Raw genomic sequence first — 21,374 nt, 5'->3', positions numbered from 1 at the left:
TCTAACAAGTCAATGTTCTTTATTTCTGTAGCCCATAAGGACAGCTATCAATATAAGATATACACAATATTATAGTTCTTAAAATCGCACACATTAAGAACTATTATATTTTATGCAAGACTAATGGCTAGTGTTATTCTCACAAAGTCTACAGAATAAATCCGATTCGAAACAGCAGCGCCTTTCGTTTCTGCACTAGTCGACACCACATTATTTTCAAATTTATTTATTGTCATAAAAATCAAATGACCTTATGAATTATTTTTAACATAAGATTGTTTTATATCTTTCCTAATAGTCACTTTTTTAGAATACTGTACTGACATGTATTAATACTAACTAAAGTAAGAAGCACCCAGTATAGCGGTACAGCGCCTTCGAACTTAATTTATCATTTGTCCCTTTACCGTTCTTCCTTAACATTATTCCTTAAAATGAAGTCACAAGATGGTTGATTTTAAATGTCTGAACCAAACCAAATTTTGTTTTAATTACGAATCGTATATTATAAAGACGCTGCTACAGCCTAACCTATTATTACACATGTTATGTGAATTACAAATTACACTAGCATAATATAGCCAATTTGTGTTAATTAAAATAACGCAAGCATCTTAGGCGTTTTCGATTGCAATCGCTTGAAATTACGCACAAAAATCGCTGTATAACACCAATAAAATTTATTTAGGCATTAATTTTTTTATTTATAGTACATGCTTTGTATACTTATTATGGTTATTGTTGTGATTGAAGAGAACTTATTATATTTTGACTAAAAAAATATTTACTGCTATTGAAAAAGAATCTAAAATCCTGTATAAACTATACAACACTAGTTAAGGCTATTTTTCAGTACATTTGTTTTATTATGTATTTAATATGCGTAAAGATAGGGCCATAGCCAGTAAAATCCTTTTGGGCATCAATTAATAAGTTCTAGTACTATTATTTTTTATTAATCGTGTAAATATAAAATATTAATGATTTCAATTGCAATATATAGATCATAGCAACCCTTTTAAGCGTTTTATCGGCTCTTTTATAAATTGACATTTCGTACCTACATACATCCTATACTACTTTTATACAGGGTCACATTCACATTGCCTTTATAAATGTAACCACACACTCGTCTTTACGTCAGCTGTGATTGTGCCAAAAATCGTCCATGAATACTGAATACCAAAAATACCAGTTTACTTTTCTATTTTTTTAGCAATTCGAGCATTTCTGACCAAAAGTGTGATGTTATCACTGCAACAAATTCTCCGAGTAGTAGTAGTGATATTAGAGTCCGTAAAATTAAAATATACTTTTTATTAATATTTATCTTTTTCGGAACTGATACTTTTTATTTTACATCTACGGATCTAGTAACTTATAGTAAAGTGATATCTTCAAGAAGACAATTATATAGTTTCATTTAGTAACGCAATGTCAAAATGACCCTGTATAATTATTAGAAAATTGATAGTAATATAAACTTCCAAAGTCGCAACATAACACCTACTTTATCACCTCTGTCTTACATATAGTTTTTGAGGTATATTACTCATAAGATTGTATTTACCTTTTCCAAAAAAATGATGGAATTTAATAACAACCAATAAACAACTTTTAACAATAAAATAAGCTGTTTAAAACATGACATTAACAGGACACCTTATTTTATTAACAATATAAACTTATCAAATCTTTAAGTCAATACTTTAAATCTACAAAAATCTCAATAGTGGGTCAGCCCTACGCAAAGCCTGCTGACTACGGCCCTGTTTAATACTATACATGTTCATACACTTAATATCTTACAGCAAGAAACAAGTTAGCACTAGATTACATGCAGTTAGGTTTTCTGCAAACAAAAAATACAGAGTCGTACTCATGCTGCATCATCGAGTTTGGGTTTTGTGCGTATTTTGTTTTAACGCCAGTCTTCTCTTTCTGTAAAATAAGAAACGTAATTGTTAATGTTATGATAGCTAATAAAAGGTTTTTTTGTATTTATTTATTTATGAAGACGAGAAATCGGGGTCCAAACCGCCGTGAAGTCGGGAAAATCGAAAACTACATTCTAGATTGCGTCTTAAGCCTAGTGCAGATATTAAACTTACCAATATATCAAAGCCGACGTCCGCTATAATCTCAAGGAGCAGGTCGTAAGGTGGTTCAATACTGTTTGCCGATGGCATATCACTGAGAATAAACATAATTTTATGAGTATTGGGTATATTTTTTTTATTAAGGTATTGTCTATTATTATGATAAGCTACACTTTGACTATAGAACATTATTTTTACCTGTAATGATACAGCAAAGGTCCGAGATTTATCCAGAACCCTCCCGGCCTGAGGATCTTGTATATCCTCTCGATGAACTCAATTACGTTCGGCGCACAGTCTATGAAGAAACATGTCGCTACGCACCACCACTCGTCAGATTCCGTGTATACCTTTGTAACAAAAAATATCTGATAATATCTGAAGATATTAAATCAATTTTGAAATTCAGTCACAAGTTTACTCTAATTTCTATACAAAACACATTTTAAGGTTAAAATATATATACTAGTTAAAAATGTAAATCAAAAATTACTCAGAACTAATATTAAAATCATGACAGAATTTTACCCTCAAAAAATCTCCAGCGGTCATGGAAAAGTTTCGATTTGGCCGATCGCCCGACGGCCTTACATCTGGAAACCTAGCTGCTAGGAGTTGGTGATCACAAGTCACATTGTTCACATACTGGTGTACCCATGGATGTACCGTGTATTTGTTTGCCTGGTGAGAATAACAAGTAATCAACAAATGTGGGAAATATTGCCATAAAGTATTATAAGGCTTGCAGCAAAGCCACGTAATCGCGAAGGTAGGCCAAGTTATTATCTTTACAAGGTCTTAGAAAGAATGGATAGTATATAGGTATTATTATACATGTTGTATCAATAATAAATTTACCTCAGGACACTTGTTGAGTATAAAGTTACTGGCAAACAGCATAAACAGTGAGAATTCATTTCCTTGGCACATGTAGCCGCGAGCCGCGATCTCCCACGCGAGTCGCCCAAGTCCAGCACCGGGCACTAATACTTTAACTTGACTACGATCACTGTAATAAATATTTTTATAGATGTTGATATTTGACTCTGACAAAAATTATCACATTTTTAATCACAAATACACATTGAATTGTAAAGTATAAAATATTTTTAATAAAAAATAATGCACTATGGATAAAAACTACAATAATATCATATTGTACAAATTAATAATACAAAATAATATAATATCATATAATGCAAGTTATAAAACGAAAGGAAGAATCGGAAAGCATACCTAATCTCGTCAAGTGGGAAACGCTCTTCCATTTCCTCCAGGATAGGTGTGTAGCACTGCTCCCGTTCAGGGGCTCCCATATCACTCCAGTCGCGAACTATATTCTTAAGGACTGATTGAACCTGGAAAGAATGAAAACAGTATTTTATTACAGAATTTTAGTGTAGGGCAGAGATAAATAATAATTACTGTACTTATACTCTACTGTAATGCTGTACATTGTTGTGTTAATTGATTTTGAATGTTATTTCAAAGAAGACAATGTTGGTAATAGTTTGAAAGTAAAAAAGAATCTGTGCTGCGCTCCGCCATGTATGTGCCTGCCCTACTGCTCACAAGTTATAAATTTACAAACCTTCTCAACATCATGCTGCATTTTGTGCTGCTTTTGCGAGGCAATCTCGCAACTATTGTAATTACATCCAAAGCTTTCTGTGCCATTCGTCCCCGATACATCCATGGCACTATGATCAACGTTTTCAAACATGGTGTCCACATCTTTGATGATCAGGTGGACTATGCTGTTGTTGACGTCCAAACACTTTTTGAACTTTGTGAGGTACGTCTTGTACTTCTCCAAGCGTCGTTGGTGATTGATTGGCAGCATTGATATAATCTTTTCCGACTTGTGAATGCGATCTAGACTGCATAGTCTGTAAGAATTCCCAATGAAAAATTTCAAAAACTCCCTAAGTATAAAGATTTCCAGTTGAGTTCTGGAAATATAAATTAGTATGACGAATAATAATATAAAAAATTCAGTTTATCCTCAGATTAAATACTTGTTTACTGATTCTTATTACATTGATAGTAGATTATGGTGATTATAGCAGATTATGGTGCATCTATGGTAATCACTGTGTATATGGAAACACAGATTGCATCTGTAAGCAAATAGAAGAAGGTGTATTTAGGTATGTGGATGTTATAATTTAACATGAAACAATTTTTTCTAAGCAGAGAAACCATAATTTGTAGATTATTTAATTGCTTTGAATTATCTACACCTTATTTACACTATAACAAATTTTGTTTAACCTTTAAATAAACTAGAAAGCTATTGCAAACAAAAACATCAATTAATTACATATTATTATCTAATCCAAACAATATTTTGGTTTCAATCAATTATGCTAAACTTGTGCTACCAGAGAAATCATAAGTAGGAGTACATAAATTGAACAATTATTTTTAAGTTTTAGAAGAGTGTAGATTATTAAGTAACAATTATATATACTTAACAAAATGGTGTATTTAAAACCAAATGCTTTTTACAACAGGGTCAAAAAAATATTTATTCTATAATAATTGACCAACATAGGCATATGCATTTTTAAAAACAGCATAGCATAGCATAGCCTGAGCTTGGAAAAAGGTCTTGTCCAACAATAAATCTTAACAAATACAACCTTAGTAGTTTGTACAACTACCCTAATAGTCACATTGTGGTGATTGTGAGATAACTACTTTACTACTTTTAATTTCATAACTATGTGGAATGATCGATTGATGAATATTAGTGTTCAGTTGATTATGGTTCTTGTTGCCAATAACAGAAAATAGAATTTTATTTTTTTACAAGCGAATTATTATTTATACACAATGACTAACGCACCTTTCATTTTTCAGGTTAGAAAAATTCTTTAACATCTACCCTCCTATATAAACTTCTATCGCCGTGATACAATATTTAGTCACGTCAACAGGCCATTTACCACTTTGCCCCATCGCAAACAGAGGAAACAACACAATTATCATTCAGGCTAGAATCCAACAAGCATCTATCAAATAAATCGGATATACACGACGTCACAAATCAAGCCAAACGACACCTTATAACAATGGAATACAGGCCACAATACAATCCTAAACAGGATGTAAACAAAGAAACTTATTGTTAGAATAAATAGGTTAATTAGGCAGCCGATTCGTCTGTTGCTATGTCGATTTATTGGGCAAGTTTCAATGTTTCGATACTTTATAGTTATTAATATCATCTTTTATTGTTATGATGGATATTAAATAAGCATATTTATTATAATAAAACACTTACTTATAGTATTTAAACGCAGAGACAACTGCCCGAAAGTGTTCCCGCTCCTTGGCCTCGTCAATTTCTTCCGCGGCTGCCATGGAAGACATGTTATAGGATTTTCAATTTATTTAGTGTATTATTTAGTCGACATCGATGATTGTGCAGTGATAATTTGTTTCATTTGCAGTGTATAACAGAAAAAAAACGCCGATTTTGCCGATACCTACTGTCTTTTGTGACAGAATTTGACATAAAACTTAACAGAATTACTTTTTTAAATTCGTCAGTAAGAAAACGGCAAAATTCAAAAACCATGCTGCCAAGACTGAATTATATTTAAAGTAAGGCCAAGCTTATACATTCATTTTCCGTGTCTGAATTCAGATTCTGAAACCACAATCTTTCAGATTCCAGTTTAGACAATTATTAAAAAAAATCGTAACCTTACGAAATGTTCACTCATATTTAAAAATAAATAAATTATTGAAGGTCCATATTATGTTTGGGATTACGCTAGACACATAAATATAAATCGTATATTATCATACACTCATGGAATACATCAACATGTGAGGTAACGTCATTTTATATGGGATCCGGAGTATTCGAGATACAGATTCTGAATTCAAACACAGTAAAAATGAATGTGTAAGACAGACCAATATTGTAAACATAGAATACCTATTTTATCTTTGTTTCAATATCGAATATTTCTACAAAAACTTCACTTTTACGAGCAGAATAAAATTTTATCATGGTTCAAAGTTACGCCATCTACAAATTAGAATATTTAATCTTCAATATGTATGGGTGTTTGGCCATAAACAAAACAATTTAAATAATTGTTAATCTGTGCGACGCAATATGTCGCCTGTCGGTGGAATTGTGTTTGTCAACATGTTATCGATTTTGCTAATATTTAGTGACCATTTTAATTAGTTTAATTGTTTCGATTATAATTATACTGCCTTAGCAGTTTGTGCTTAAATTCAATCAAATGAACTTATACAGTAACTAAATAACTAACTCAACATTTTCTAAAACGTAATTACTGCGACTTAGTTTATTTATTAAATTGGATTGACTATTGAGCTTTACTTAATAATTTGTTAGGCAAGTGTTATCTGTTATAGGCAGCTATAAATGTCTAAAATGAGACTCAGTGAAAAGATTTCTAAAAACATTTTCTAAGAAAATTAGATGCCATATGACAGCTCGAGGTAAAAAATCAATAAAATCTGCAGTGTCTTAGTTACGTTGTGTTACGTTATGCGGCACGTATTTACGAAGTTTCAATAATCAACAATGAGTACAATGTTTTGTTAATTATAAGAAATGGAAGGCATGGTCACACAGAGGGTGACACCCCTATTGAAATGCATAGTTTTATTTTTATTTATCTTCACCGCAAAAGTCCTCACATCCCGGCCGCAAGAATCTCAAGAGACCCGAAATGGCATCCACCAAGTTAAGCCACTGCATTATGTGAGAACCTTCACAAAATATCATCATAGGAGAACTATACAGTGGAATAGTCAAGATTTGAATAACTATTGGCCTGTACAAGATCAAAAACATGTTGGCAAAAGGAGCACTGAACTTCTTCAATCTGATATTGATGATTTTTATGACTGGCCAAAAGAAAAACTTATAAGAAAAAGGAGTATTAACTTTCCATTTTCTACTAGCCAAACCTCTAAACTCAAAAGAAACAATGATTTGTTGTATTTTAAAAAGAATTTGCTCAAACGTAAAAGAAGTGTAGTCATTCCTGATTCAAATGAGTTTATTGCAAATTCAGAAGGGATTTCAAATTTAAATCAACTAGCATCTGAATCTGTAAAAGGAAACATCATTAATGCTATTGAAAAGAAAGCCATAAATTCTGGAAAAGAGGACCAAAGTATGAAGAATGGAGTACCAAACTATATAAAAAAATATAAAGTGAAGGCAGCCATGGTTGTTACTTCAGCGCCAACTACAATCGGGCCAACTATATCATGTCTCTACAAGAGGCATAATGTGGCGATAAGTGTCACACCATCTTATGATGACGAAAGGAACGCTCAGTTGATGGTGGAAAATAAAAGCTATGGTAGGTCTTGAAGAGATAATAAAACTTGATTTTATTAGTGAACTTTAATAAATGAACGCTATAAGTTGATTATGGAAAAGCTGGCACATTCACTGTACTCACACTAATACAACTTTACATAGGGTGTTAAAAATTGTTTCCTATGATTATTATTGAAGAAACATCAACAGAACATGTCAACAGAACATCATGCTATATTTTTATTTGTTTGTTGATGCATGACTAATACAATGGCATGACTACTGACATATGTTTGTTCACAGGAACTAAACACACAACTTGTGAATGTTTTCCATGTGCCAGCTTTTGGTAATTGATCCACTCGCTGGGATTATAAAATATCAACCAAAACATAATCTTGATAATGAAAAGAATCCTTTACCTGACTTAAATTTAAGAAAATAATTTTACCTTACCTTTGCTTGAATTTTGTATTTTATACTGTATATTGGACGTTTATATACAAAACTGAATCCACTACCGAGCCATATTTAAAAAAATATTGACTATCGTACTTATGTGTAGTAAATAATGTTACTACAGATACGGGCCCCATATCTGAGACGACACTTCCAAATGGTGAAACAGTGGAAGTGGAGCACTGCACTGACCCGCGTGCCTCATGTTACACACTCTGGCTGAAACAAGATGAAGGCAACATCACTGTACTTGGACAAGGTATGCATTAACTAAACAATATAATTTACAATTTGAAAGTGAGTACTGTTTAATCTGTATATTGATTTAAGATGTTATATTCCACTAAGGAATTAGAATTTCCTTTCGTCGTATTATAAATGCCCTTCTCTATAGGATATTAATATGTATCATAAAAATAATTAAGTGAAATCATTTTTGCAACAGGAATCAAAAATTTAATTTGCGCCAATTGAAATTAGAGTAGGACAAGGGCAAAATGATAATGATTGTATTAATTAAAAAATATATAAATGATCACACAGTCATCCTTGTCCTCTTTGCAGATAAAGATTGTTTTAAATATGATGATAACTATCATTTAGGATTTTGTTGAAGGTTGCTGGTGGTCTTCACAAACACAAGGACGTAGCTCTTGTGACAAATGCACCAGAGTGAGTAGCAGGCTTCCGGGCACAAACTTCTGTTGCTGCACAAAGAGTTTTTGCAATGCTGACTTCAGTGAGTATCATTTATTATTATATTTCTATATTTTAACCAATATAAATTTCCTAAATGGTGTGTTGTCTAGTCCAGCTGAAAGATCCCTGTCTATTTGATGAAGGGAATTACATCAATATTCACAAACATTACTTAAGTATAATAAACCAATGCTATACTAAATATCCTGAGTTAAATGCATTTCGCATAACAAGCTATTGCATGTAATGCACATAGAATAGAATAGGAGACTGTGATTGGTTAATGTTGATGCAACTTCACTTTAGTTGTCTGAGATAAACAAAGTCAAAGAACATACGAAATTGCAACCCTATGCAAACTAGTACACCCTTCTAGCAATATTATTTATAAATACCAGTTCTAATGTTGTAAGCGACAGGTAAAACTAATATTTTGGCATTAACCTTCTTTTATTTTTCACATAGGGTCACTAAAAGAAGAAACGGTAACAATGAAGGCAGAGTCCACAATGAACACGACGTCGCAGCAGCCCAGTTACTCGAACGTAATCGCGTCCGGTATTTTGGCACTTGTCTCCATTCTGGTCATGGCAGTTGTCGGGAAGGTATTCTGCTGTAAGAGGGTTGACATTGACAAGGATGATATGAGCGATGGAGTTGATGTTGAGAAAGGTAAGACATGCTTATGTTATTTTAGTAAAAAAAATACTGATATTACGAAGTTATACTGTCTTTATGTAATTATAGTATTGTTACGGAGTCTAATAAGTTTCTGTGGTGAAGAGTAAAGTTTTCCGAAAGGTAACTCAACACAACATATAGGTATTTGTGGTCTGCAAATAGTTCTAATGATAAATATATTTTGCATAAATTCTACATAAAGAGAAGCCTGCAGGAATCGAATTATGTGGACTCTTCGCTACTGCTTAGTTTTTAACTTTAATTAATTTACGGATTTATACTGGCATTATTTAATATAAACTTGGAAAGCAGTTTTAATGATATAATTGTTGCAGGTGATGTTATGGGCAGTGGACCAGATGCCTTGGCTACTGGACTTCTTTGCGTGGATAACCTACCGCTTATCGAACGTATAGGTATATTTAATTTTACTTACAATAGGGTATTTTACTTATTTTTTTTTATAACTTTTGTAAAATATGTTCGTCATATGTATATATTCAAAAAGAAAAAAAATCATTGAAATCTGGTAAATAATCCACAAGAAATAAGCCATTGAAATTACATAGTAGGGGTGATTGTCAAACAGCAGAAAAGAGACGAAATACTTGCATCTGAAAGACATGGATCGATATCCCCACTCCACGCCCACTTCTGCGCGAAGCAATATTTGAAATTTGAATTACTGCCTCATTTCTTATCGAATTTTAATGCTGTTTTCACAGAAGGATTTCGTTTTTTATAGTAATTGCTATTACATATAAAAAAATGCATAAAATCAAACATAGTTAAATACCCCATACCTATCAGTGAATATCATTTAATTTCGTCTTTATCTCTCACATCTTCATAATATATTCTGTCGTGGACTTGCCGATTATCTATCTATAGCTAGGTAGTGTTTACCGTCGAATACTCTAATTTTAATGTGATTTCGGTAGTTTCTTGTACATTTAGTTGGGTTATAAATAATGTCATTTTTTCACAACTTATTTATATTTGCAGGCCAAGGAAAATTCGGGTCGGTGTGGCGCGGTTCTCTCGGTTCGACGCCGGTTGCGGTGAAGTTGTATTCGAACGCCAACGCGTGGCAGAAGGAGGCGGCTATATACACGCTGCCCAATCTTTCTCATCCTAATTTACTTCGATATTATGGTAAGCGGTGGTTGCGAAAATTGTTTGTGACACAATTAGTTTAGTAAAGGCCATCGTTTTTTATCCCCCACAGAGTAAGTAAATTATCCCCGATTTGATGGTTATGTTGGATTTCCCAGTTTTATGACCCTACATTAAGACGCCCGGAAAGATGGTAAACATTGGGCGACTGCTAAGCAGTGTATCTAACATTACAAAAAATCTATACCGGTGTAACAAAAGAAGGACAATGTTGGCCTTTTGTCTGGGCAGATAACTACAGGTATACGGGCTAAAAATACGGCCATAATCAGACCTACACTGTACTAGAATATTATACAGGCTATATTTATTCATTTTATTTATTTCAATCGGACTGTAATGTAAGTCGGTATTTTTATTTTTGTAATGCATAGTATAAGCTTTACGTAAAAACAGTTAATAAACAAAACAGTATTTTTATATGATCATAATTTCGATCTGATTGGTTCCATTTTCACCCCATTAGGTTCTAACCAGGTCGTATTAGCAGTAGAGTTATGTTGGCATGTGCATTGTGCAGGCAGCGAGTGCCGCTCGTCGCTGACGGGCGGCGCGGGCTCGCAGCTGGTGGTGCTGGAGCTGTGCGCGGGCTCGCTGCGCGCGCTGCTCGCCGCCTCCACGCTCTCCTGGCAGCGGTTCGCCTCGCTCGCACACGGACTCGCCTCTGCGCTCGCGCATCTCCACTCGCCCAGTTAGTACACATTATAATATGACATACTAATAATCTATACTATTATATAAAGCTGAAGAGTTTGTTTGTTTGTTTGTTTGTTTGTTTGTTTGTTTGAACGCGCTAATCTCAGGAACTACCGATCCAAACCGAAAAATTCTTTTTACGTTGGATAGCCCTTTGTTCGTGGAGTGCTATAGGCTATATATCATCACGCTATACCCAATAGGAGCGGGGCAGTAATGGCTAATCTCAGGAACTACCGGTCAAAACTGAAAAATTCTTTTTGCGTTGGATAGCCCTTTGTTCGTGGAGTGTTATAGGCTATATATCATCACGCTATATTCAATAGGAGCGGAGCAGTAATGGCTAATCTCAGGAACTGCCGATTCGAACTGAAAAAATATTTTTGTGTTAAATAGTCCTTTGTTTGTGGAGTGCTCAAAGTTATATATCATCACGCTATGACCAATAGGAGCAGAGCAGTAATGGCTAATCTTAGGAACTACCGGTTTTAACTGAAAAATTCGTTTTGTGTTGGATAGCCCTTTATTTGTGGACCGCTATAAGCTATATATCATCACGCTATGACCAATAGGAGCGGAGCAGTAATGGCTAATCTCAGGAACTACTGGTTTGAACTGAAAAAATCTTTTTACGTTGGATAGCCCTTTGTTCGTGGAGTGCTATAGGCTATATATCATCACGCTATGACCAATAGGAGCGGAGCAGTAATGAAACATGTTGCAAAAACGGGGAAAATTATGAGTTTTGAGAGCTTCCGTTGCCTGCGCTGCGTAAACGGTTAAAGTTATGCAACAATGATGTATGACGGGATTGTTTCACTTAAAAAGTTCTAAATAATATAACAAAAGTCCCCCGCTGCATCTGTCTGTTACGTGTTAAACTCAAAAACTACCCAACGTATTAAGATGAAATTTGGTATGGAGACAGTTTGAGACCCTGGGAAGAACATAGGCTCCCGGGAAACTACTATTTTTATAACGGAAAACTTTAGCTTGAAAAACTTTATAACGCGGGCGGAGCCGCGAGCAAAAGCTAGTAATATAATAATCATTTGGTCATAGTTACTTATACTATATACCGTTTACTGTACTTAAACGTTAAATGACACTGAATATAGCAAGCCAAAAGACATAATTGTCACAGAGGTATACCATCAGATGCAGTGTGGTCATGTTGCCATATCATGGTAAAAATAACTTATTTTATATTTATGTAGGTGGCAACAAGCCGTGCGTGGTGCACCGCGACGTGAACAGCAACAACGTCCTGATATCTTCAAACGGTGAGGCGCGACTGGCGGACCTCGGACTGGCACAAGCTATATACCCCAGAAGGGATACTACGCCGAGTAGGATTACAGAGGTATGTAACAAAATTATTTTACTGTGAATTTTTTCATATTAGTCAATGGTGTAACAGTATCCAGGCTATGCTTTATATTTCCTAGTTTAGAATTTGAACAAAAATATGGTTACGATAAGTTTTTGTATTAGTTGTCATAATAAATGAAAGGTGCCAAAGCACTGACTACACTAGCAATGTTTAATTAGTTAACGCCATCATGGATGAAGTGTATGTGCTGTATGTGCAGGCGGGCACGATCCGCTACCTGTCCCCGGAGGCGCTGGAGGGCGCGCTGGACGTGCGCGACGCGCGCGCGGCGCTGTGCGCGGTGGACGTGTTCGCGCTCGCGCTCGTGCTGTGGGAGATGCTGTGGCGCACCGCGCCCGCGCACGCGCACCGCACGCCGCCCTACGCGCCGCCCTACCACCACCACGGGCTGCCACACCACCCCACGCTGCACCAGATGCAGGTAACATCACATCACAATTACTTTTTTATATTTATACTCTCATATTTTTTATTTCCCGAAATATCAGAATCGTTGAAGGGTAGAAGTGCCAAAAATGACGCCTGACTTTCAATGTAATTATTGGACTTAACTTATATAAGCTTATTAAAATATAATGCTTTATGATTTACATAAACATAGAATACAAGCAAAAGTATATAGTATGTATCAATTGCATATTAATTTATTCTCATCTAATTCCACTATGAAATAGCTGTTACCAAAGAAATAAAACAGCGCCCTCTGTACATAGACGTTGGTGTCCCGCAACAAGGCGCGGCCACCCTTACCCAAAGGGCCGGTACCAGACGCTCGCGTGCTCAAGATCGCGTCGGACACGTGCGACGAGTGCTGGGACCACGACGCGGAGGCGCGCCTCACCGCCGTCTGCGTGGAGGAGCGCATGGCCGAGCTCAAGCAGATGCTGCAGGCTCCTGCCCCACTCATACACGACAACAACTTGCATCCCAACACAAACCTGCCAGGTAACAATACTCACATTTCTATAATATATTTTAGTTTTAAATAATTATTTATATAAAAAATAACCTTTTGCCCAACAGCCGACGTTCACGTCTCACCCCTACCAGAAACAGATAAAAACTCGAACTGTACTATAGCCCAAAATAGTGACGCGAGCACCCCCCTACTGTACCCTCAACCACACATCGGCAGGAATGCTTGCATCGAGCGAAACACTCACAACAAACCGCAACATACAGACAATTTTATACACAAGAGTTTAAAGGACATCACAGCACCAACAGACATGGCAAGAGTTCCAAATGCGGAGGAAACTTACCTATCTGTAGCCAGAGAAACACACACAAGGCCGCAAATTCAGGAAAACTCCGGTATGAACGAGATCAGGTCGTACCAAAGACCGTTGGAGTACGTTCCGAATGACGTCAGCAGTCAAGACGTCGTCAGGGGTCCGAAACAAACGAATTTACTGCAAGATAAAACAGACAAGTCCAAATGGGGCATAAGGAAATTCTTTGAAAAATTTAACAAAAACAAACTAGAGACTGAAGTAAAACTGGTGCCTGAGAGTGTCCAAAAGACTAAGATTTCCGTAGTGAACGACAAACCTTCTAACAACATACCATTTAATAGGCCGAGCAACTTAGTTCTGAATCAAAATCAATACAATTTTGAAGCCCCGTGTCTATCGCCACCGAACAAGACACTGTCGCCCACGATGATGTCGGAGAACAACGGAGTTTTAGGCTTCAAAGAACTCCCAGCTAGGGACAACGAAGCCAAAACTCCGAGCCAGATATTCGCTGTTATCGTCCCTAAAGCCAAACCTGTAGATTTCATGGAAATGAGAAGCAAGACTTCTAGAGGAAGTTCGGAAAGTCTGAATAAGCATTCAGTGCGTACTTCTATGTCATCACAAAGTATGTTTAAGTCAAATTCAGAGTCAGAAGATTCCACAGTCAAAAAGCGACTCAGCTGCGATAATAAGATAATTACTAACTCCAACAGTGGTCGATCGTCACGAGCTAGCATCAACTTGGAACTTCAATATATTGATAACCAAGAAAACTACAACCAAGTCAGTCCTTTTGAATTGAACTCGGATTGTTCGAGTAGTGAGGATGAGCATCTCATGTTGTTATCTGAAAATGGAGGATCAAAAATCACAATGCAGACTGTACCCAAGCAAGAGCCAAAATATCAAAATGAAGTACTAAAAGAGAGTAGTCAAGCTAAAACCGTAACTTTTAACAAATTCCAGAATAAATACACAAATTTTGATAACGAATTTAGCGATCCGAATGACAAGGAGAACCTTGTAAATGGTTATAGCGGAGACAACCCTGTTTATTTGGCTGCGCTCAATGGAGAAATTGATACAGATTTTAAATTCGAAATGGAAAAAACGCCCAAGTCACCCAAGCCGTCGCTCAAGAGTTTGTCGATAAAACGTCAACATTCTTTGGAGCAGGTGAGTGATATATTTGCCTCGTCAGGAGATTTGAATCTGCAAAACCCTGCGGGGCGGGTGAAAACTCCAGGGGACTTGCCTGTTGCCATACGACGCGCCAGGAGAGACAGGGTGTTGCAAAAAGGCAGGGCGAGTGAATGCAACAGGCTTAGTTTGTACGACGACAGGATGATGTTTGGTAATAGTTTGTAATACGGCGTTTTGAGGTTGTCTGTCCATCGTAGGGATAGTAGATAGTGAATTATTGACCTGGGCAAAGTTTGCAGATATTTGGAGATGTCTTGGCATGAAGTAAGGTATACTTGGGTGGTTTCCCAATGTTTGTTCTGGTATCGATATTTTTTATGATATTGGAATTGATATGTTTTATTTGATTTTGACACGTGACTGTCATTGGAAAGGTTTTGTGGAAATTCAGCCATTCAACTCTTTCACTTTTTATAATACGTTTTATTTATTTATATTGACGCTGTTTATAAAATTACTATAAAGCCAAATTCACCTTTTTTGAGTGATATTTATTTTATAAGACAACTTTTTGTCAATACTTTTTTCTTTAATTTAATAACGATACACAAATATTTTGAGATAATTTTTAACGTCTGTGACATAGCATAGTGGAAATTAGTGGTAGAAAGATGGACATTCGATCTCAAACAGCAAGGGGAGATTTAGCGAACCTAAGAACGTACAATGTATTCTATTAAGACACTAATCTCTTTTGTGTGTCATCCTATTGCATTTGTATGGTTTGTTATTTATAATGTATTGCTGTTTAATTCACAGTACAGTGAAGTGTGACAGTATGCAACTAAATAATGACTATTTTTTAAAGTACTAGAAATAGAGTTTCCACAATCGATATCTAAGTCACAAATACAAATTATTATTCGATTGACAATGGCTATTACGCTGCACGATTTCTAAACGTTAAAATAAAATGGTACACAAACTTCAATGCACAAAATATGGATTTATTATTATCTTAGGTGCGAGAATGCTCATTCACTATATATTTTTGAAATATCACGTAGTACTTGTATAAATTAGTTGGCATACTGTCGCACTACACGTCAGCGTTTACCGCGAGTATGCAGTTACCTCACGTCTGTAGTTATCTCGAATAATTTACGAAGCTTGTTCGTGCACCGAGTTTTTTCTATTCCATATTTTAATGTCATTAGCACTTTGAAGTTTCGAAAGGATTATTTGATGACACTTGCAGTGCTTACCTGATTTTTGTTATAATAATGTTAACTTTTTTTGGTTACTGTTTATGTTAATACTTAAAGATATTTTAGTTTATATAGGGTGATCAATGTTTTTTTAAGAAACGGTTGCAAAAGATGTTCTCGTATTGCGATTTGAATACAAGATGAACCGATTAGGCGCATTTGTATTAAAGGAGGTTTTCATAGTGTTAACTCAAATTAATTTGCAATTTTATAACTATAACTAACTTATGTCGTCATTTTCAATAAAGGATGCCAAACGCTTTTTTTTATCCTTCGTGAAAATGGACCAATCAGAACAATGTATTTTGTCATTTTTCGAAATGACATATTTTGATTGTTTTATTCTCGAGTTTGAATCGGAGATAACAATTCGGATCGTTTGTTGAAAATGATCGTTACTTGAATAATTGTAATACCCACAATTAAACCAGGAACTTCGATATAACTAGAGTTAACGCTAACCTTGGTTAAAACAAATGGCCGTTAACCACGGTACAACACATAACTAAAAGCCTGCAAGTGGAACTTTATGTTTTTAACATTGTTGAATGTGATTTATTTTTTAAGTAGTTATTTAAGTTCCTATTATGTGGGCCATGGTTTTTAATTTGTTTTTTTTTGTCTCGTCAAGTTAAGTTTACGGATATTTGTTTTATTTTTTAATTAACAATTACGTTTAAAGTTTAAAATTTTGTAAATAGCACCGATTTTTGTATTACTATACGTACCTATTTGGTTTTTTGTGAGAACGGGTGAACTTTTCAATATTCAATTTCAAATACAACCAAGTGTAGAAGCAATAAAATATTGCCCAATGCTAAGTCGATATAAGAGCAGTACCAATTGATATGTATTGGGTATTAATAATCTGAATCTATTTAGGTCTCGTTACAAAGGATCAAGCGCGAAGTCAGGGTTGAGTGATCCTTGATGCAATAGGCGTATTGTTTTATTTGTAATTTAAATTTGTCCCAACGCCTTAACGATGTTCTAGATTAGCTCCTATATTGTAATAGACTTACAGGTATCAAAAATCCGTATTGAATTGTTCTTGTTATTCGTATTGAAATGTTCTCCCGTTCGGAAGACCAACAATTGTTCATCATTCCATAATTGTGAAATAGTGAATTATGTAACTCCAAAATGTATGCCTTTTGTAGTGTAAGCTGATGGTGGTTGTTGTGCCTGTTTTATTGGATTGCAGCTATATGAATAAATATTGATTAAGAAGTTAATGTTGATGCCGACTTGCTTCACAATTGGAGTTGATACGATATTGTTTCATATCTCAAAATGGTTAGAGCATAAATTCTAAAATGTTTATTTTGCTCGAGGTACCTATGACGTAGGTTGAGGCGAGTAGGTCTTATCAAAGAGCATACTTTACGATTAACTTGGATAAAAGCCTTAACGTAATAAAAATATTTAATAAAACAGCTACAATAACTATGATCAGTCAGTATCTTCTACAAACATAATATATTTCGCTAGTTGACATTATCAGATGCATTTATCACACATATAATAAAAATAGCCTGGATTTAGAAATAGATTTAAAACACGAAATTTATCGATAAATTGTTATAATGCATTGAGAATATCCAGTGATTTCATTAAAATTAATGCTGGGCTTACATGATGGTGTGTTCGGTTCGACAGTGATCGGATTATTATTTATATTGTTTTGTGATTCATATTAGATAAAGGTAGATTGAGATTAATTTATAGAAAATGTTTGACACGCTGTGTATATTCAAATAATATAATATTACCTTTGTAATATTGCATTATATAGATAGATACCCGAAAAAATTAAGTTTCAGATAGTACCTACCTGGCCCGCAGTACCCGTACGCATTAAAACATCTAAAGTTAATACGACGGCTTTTATCATAGCAATGAAAAATTCTCACCCGTTGTTTATCTTTATTTTCAGACTTCACGTATATTTCCATACAATTAATCCGATAGCTGTTCGTCGTCATTAATATAACATCATTTAAGCTCAACATTCTATACTCTTTAGTACCCCGTACAAATAAAAAATATACGCTATACCACGCATTTAAATATTATAATAGTTTACATACTGTTCTCATGTATCTGTGTTCCTAGATACATAATTGATATAGGAATAACGTTGCTTAATTTGACATAAAAGACAGACCTAAGGATTGAAAAACGTTGACATGTATACCAAGCTTTATAGCTACTACTGTTAACACTTATTATAGCCTGACTAAGAAAATCAAAAACCTTCACCATATTGTGTTAAAATATGGAACTAATTTCCTATACTGATAATTTAATTTTACAATGGAAAAGCGTAAGTGGCGCCCCCAATCAGGTTTTTTTATTTTCCTGGTCAGTTTTACAGCCTAATTAATAACAGTTTACGTCTGTGTTAGTTAATCATTGTTTTGTTGAACTATGTTGAACAAAACAAAACATTGTATAGCCGTAACAGACGCTAAAACTTTTATTAATATGGTTGCTACTGTCGAATGTGTTTTTAATTATCGATATTAGGTTTAAGAAATACAGGTATTTTTTACTGTTATATTTCAAGACTGTGTTTGCTTTACTCTTTACAAGTTTCCACTGTTGTTCATTTTACTATAGTATTTTTTATACACAATATTTTTAATGTATTTTTACCACTTCCGTTTATGTGCCTCGTCATGGCTAGGAACACAGATATTATTGTTAATAATAAGGGACAGATTGATTAATCAAGTGCAAAGAACGGACATTGGTTTGCTTACCGTAACATATTACCTTTTTTAAATATATTTAATCATTAAAAATATGTACCACAGTTATACTCTGGGCAGCACCATATTTTTTTCTTTATTTTAGAAAGTTTGATAAATCATTTGTGTAATTAGTTTTAATATCTTGTAAAGCCAATATAAACTAACCGACGGCTAGAAATGCTCTAGTTCATTTTGTTTTTCTAATTATTAGAATCTCATATACCAACGTTAGCGGCACACTCACACCAGTATTATACAATTTTCTACTTTATTGACATGTCACAATTTGTGGTTATTATCTATTAATTCATAATGAAATTCATATAAAGTAATTGTCTGGTTACTGTGTCCTTAAAGCACATTTTAGTGTGACAATACAATCAGTATAATTGACGTGATTTGAATCTACTTACACAAGTCTTCCTTTTAGGTATTAAACCTAACTTTTATGGAAGTATATTTTTCAACCCAGTTTAATAATAAGAACACTTGATTATATTCATTTTAATGCGATCATTAAGTATAATATTCTTTGAATACAAGTTACAAGGTCCGTTCTCTGTACTTACATAAATATGAATGTTTAGAAATGTTAAAGATTTGCGCGTCAACTGGCAACCTGCATAATTGTTCAGCGCCTCCTTGGTCCCCAGAGACTGTTTCATTAATATCACTTGAGGTAATAAAGGTTTAGCACTGAAATAAGGTGCATTTTTCTAAGAACTTGTAATGTTTGAGAAATGCAAGTATCGAAATATAATTGATCTATATTATGTCAGCACACGGAATTACAGGAATTTCGATTTTAAAGATGAGAAAATCAGGCTTCTCATGGCAGTTGACAAATGGCTGCAACGAGGCTCGCAGTACCTGAAATTTATTTGGAAGAGTCGTGATGAACAGCCCGGCCATTTTGTATTGGCATAATTCAGGAGACATTTCTAAACATTTTTATTTATAGTTTGTGGTACTGTTTGCAACAAATTTGTATATTTAATGCCGCGTACAGACTGGTGAATGTGAAACGCAACATTTCTTTGCAGCACTGAAGGTGCATTTTTACGTATCTACTTACCTATTGTTTTAGTTTTGTATTGTATTTTTTAAATTGATTATTACTCTGGGATTTCTGACACTAGAACGTTGGCTATGTATAGCGTACGCGAGAAATAAGTTCAAACTAGGAATTTGTGTGTTTTACGTTGTATCAATCTGTATGCGGCATGTGGTGTACGATTTGCGTTAGTACATCAGCGCGCTTCAAACGAACCGATATTAGCTTGTTGATATTACCGTGACTTACGAACGTTACACGCGAAATATATGAAATATGTTTTTTATAAAAAAAAATTGTTTTATTACGTGTTAAGGGCGATTTTTCAATGTTTTTTTTATTCCTACTACTATTTTTTTTTTTATTAGAACATAGCGACGTTTAAATAAACGTATTAAGAGACGCTGTCAAATTAAGGTCAGTACCATCATCATCATCAGCCGCGGGATGTCCACTGCTGAACGCCCTCCCAATGATATCCAGATCTAGCATCTATACATCGTCAGTATATAATAAACAGATATCAACATCTCAAGTTACAATGTATGACACTTGAGTTTTGCTTAAGGGGCTAACTGTACAATACCGTGTAGCTACGACTACCGCCACCTAGTGAGCTTTTATATAACGCCCAAGGTCAACGCTCAAGGGTACTGGCCCCACTTTGATTCAGCGCCAACTCAGCAGACAACAGGCGCCCATTTGACGGCTTACGTATCTAAATAGTTAAATACCTTATGGCGGCTGTACACTCTCATGCGAGTATTTTCGCGATGTCTCGTCGAGAGCTCTCGCGCGAAAGGTGGAGGGACGAACGTGACCTTGTACACTCTCGTTTATTCAGTACGCTTTGCAACCACCGAGAAAATGGACGCGTTACAGGTTACGGCAGCTGTTACTTGGTTTACAGTGTTTACTGTTCCTTTACATTTGTATAAATGTCCCAAAAACGAATTCATTAATTCGAAAGCAAACCAAGTTGGTTTGTGAACTTCATCACACCCTGCACCAGATTTCAAAGACGTATTGATGTCCTGTATGTGCCCTCTGAACGTTGCCACAAGCGAAAGCTTCTTATTTTTAATTCATCAATAGGAAAGACTGAATTAACTGAATGACGCGAGAGTATACAGTGATGCACTTGCGCCGCCTCGCGGGGGGAAGCGAGACCCTTTGACTCGCGCTCAAAAAACCGACACCGAATGGAGAGCCCACGAGTGAGTGCGAGGCATCGCGAGACAGAACGAGTGTACCCTGTACACTCTCGCGCTCGCCTAGGCTCGTCGTCCCTCGACGAGAGTGTACAGCCGCCATTAAATGTCTGCTTAAGATCCTACTTAAGAGAGATTGGTTTATTAATACGGCATAGTCAGGTAAGTTATAGAA

General features: G+C 35.2%; 2 protein-coding genes across 2 annotated transcripts; one reads left to right on the top strand and one right to left on the bottom strand.

The window, feature by feature from the left end:
* Positions 1-2: 2 nt before the first annotated feature.
* Positions 3-5,639, bottom strand: LOC115441599 (carnosine N-methyltransferase). Its single transcript, XM_030166459.2, has 8 exons — positions 5,389-5,639; positions 3,691-3,988; positions 3,336-3,457; positions 2,958-3,108; positions 2,628-2,780; positions 2,298-2,449; positions 2,112-2,193; positions 3-1,941 (listed from the first exon to the last, which is right to left on the bottom strand). Exons 1-8 carry the CDS (start codon positions 5,475-5,477, stop codon positions 1,834-1,836), a joined length of 1,155 nt encoding a protein of 384 aa, XP_030022319.2. The 5' UTR covers positions 5,478-5,639; the 3' UTR covers positions 3-1,833.
* Positions 5,640-6,196: 557 nt separating this feature from the next.
* Positions 6,197-20,284, top strand: LOC115441579. The gene is made up of 11 exons (XM_030166425.2): positions 6,197-7,465; positions 8,009-8,143; positions 8,501-8,623; positions 9,049-9,255; positions 9,600-9,680; positions 10,270-10,419; positions 10,961-11,131; positions 12,354-12,499; positions 12,729-12,950; positions 13,243-13,474; positions 13,553-20,284. Exons 1-11 carry the CDS (start codon positions 6,706-6,708, stop codon positions 15,133-15,135), a joined length of 3,810 nt encoding a protein of 1,269 aa, XP_030022285.2. The 5' UTR covers positions 6,197-6,705; the 3' UTR covers positions 15,136-20,284.
* The last annotated feature ends 1,090 nt before the right edge of the window (positions 20,285-21,374 follow it).

This window comes from Manduca sexta, chromosome 18 (assembly GCF_014839805.1).
Source record: "Manduca sexta isolate Smith_Timp_Sample1 chromosome 18, JHU_Msex_v1.0, whole genome shotgun sequence".
NCBI lineage: Eukaryota > Metazoa > Arthropoda > Insecta > Lepidoptera > Sphingidae > Manduca > Manduca sexta.
The sequence above is the reverse complement of the archived record's forward strand: the minus strand, read 5'-3'. Positions and strand labels throughout refer to the sequence as shown.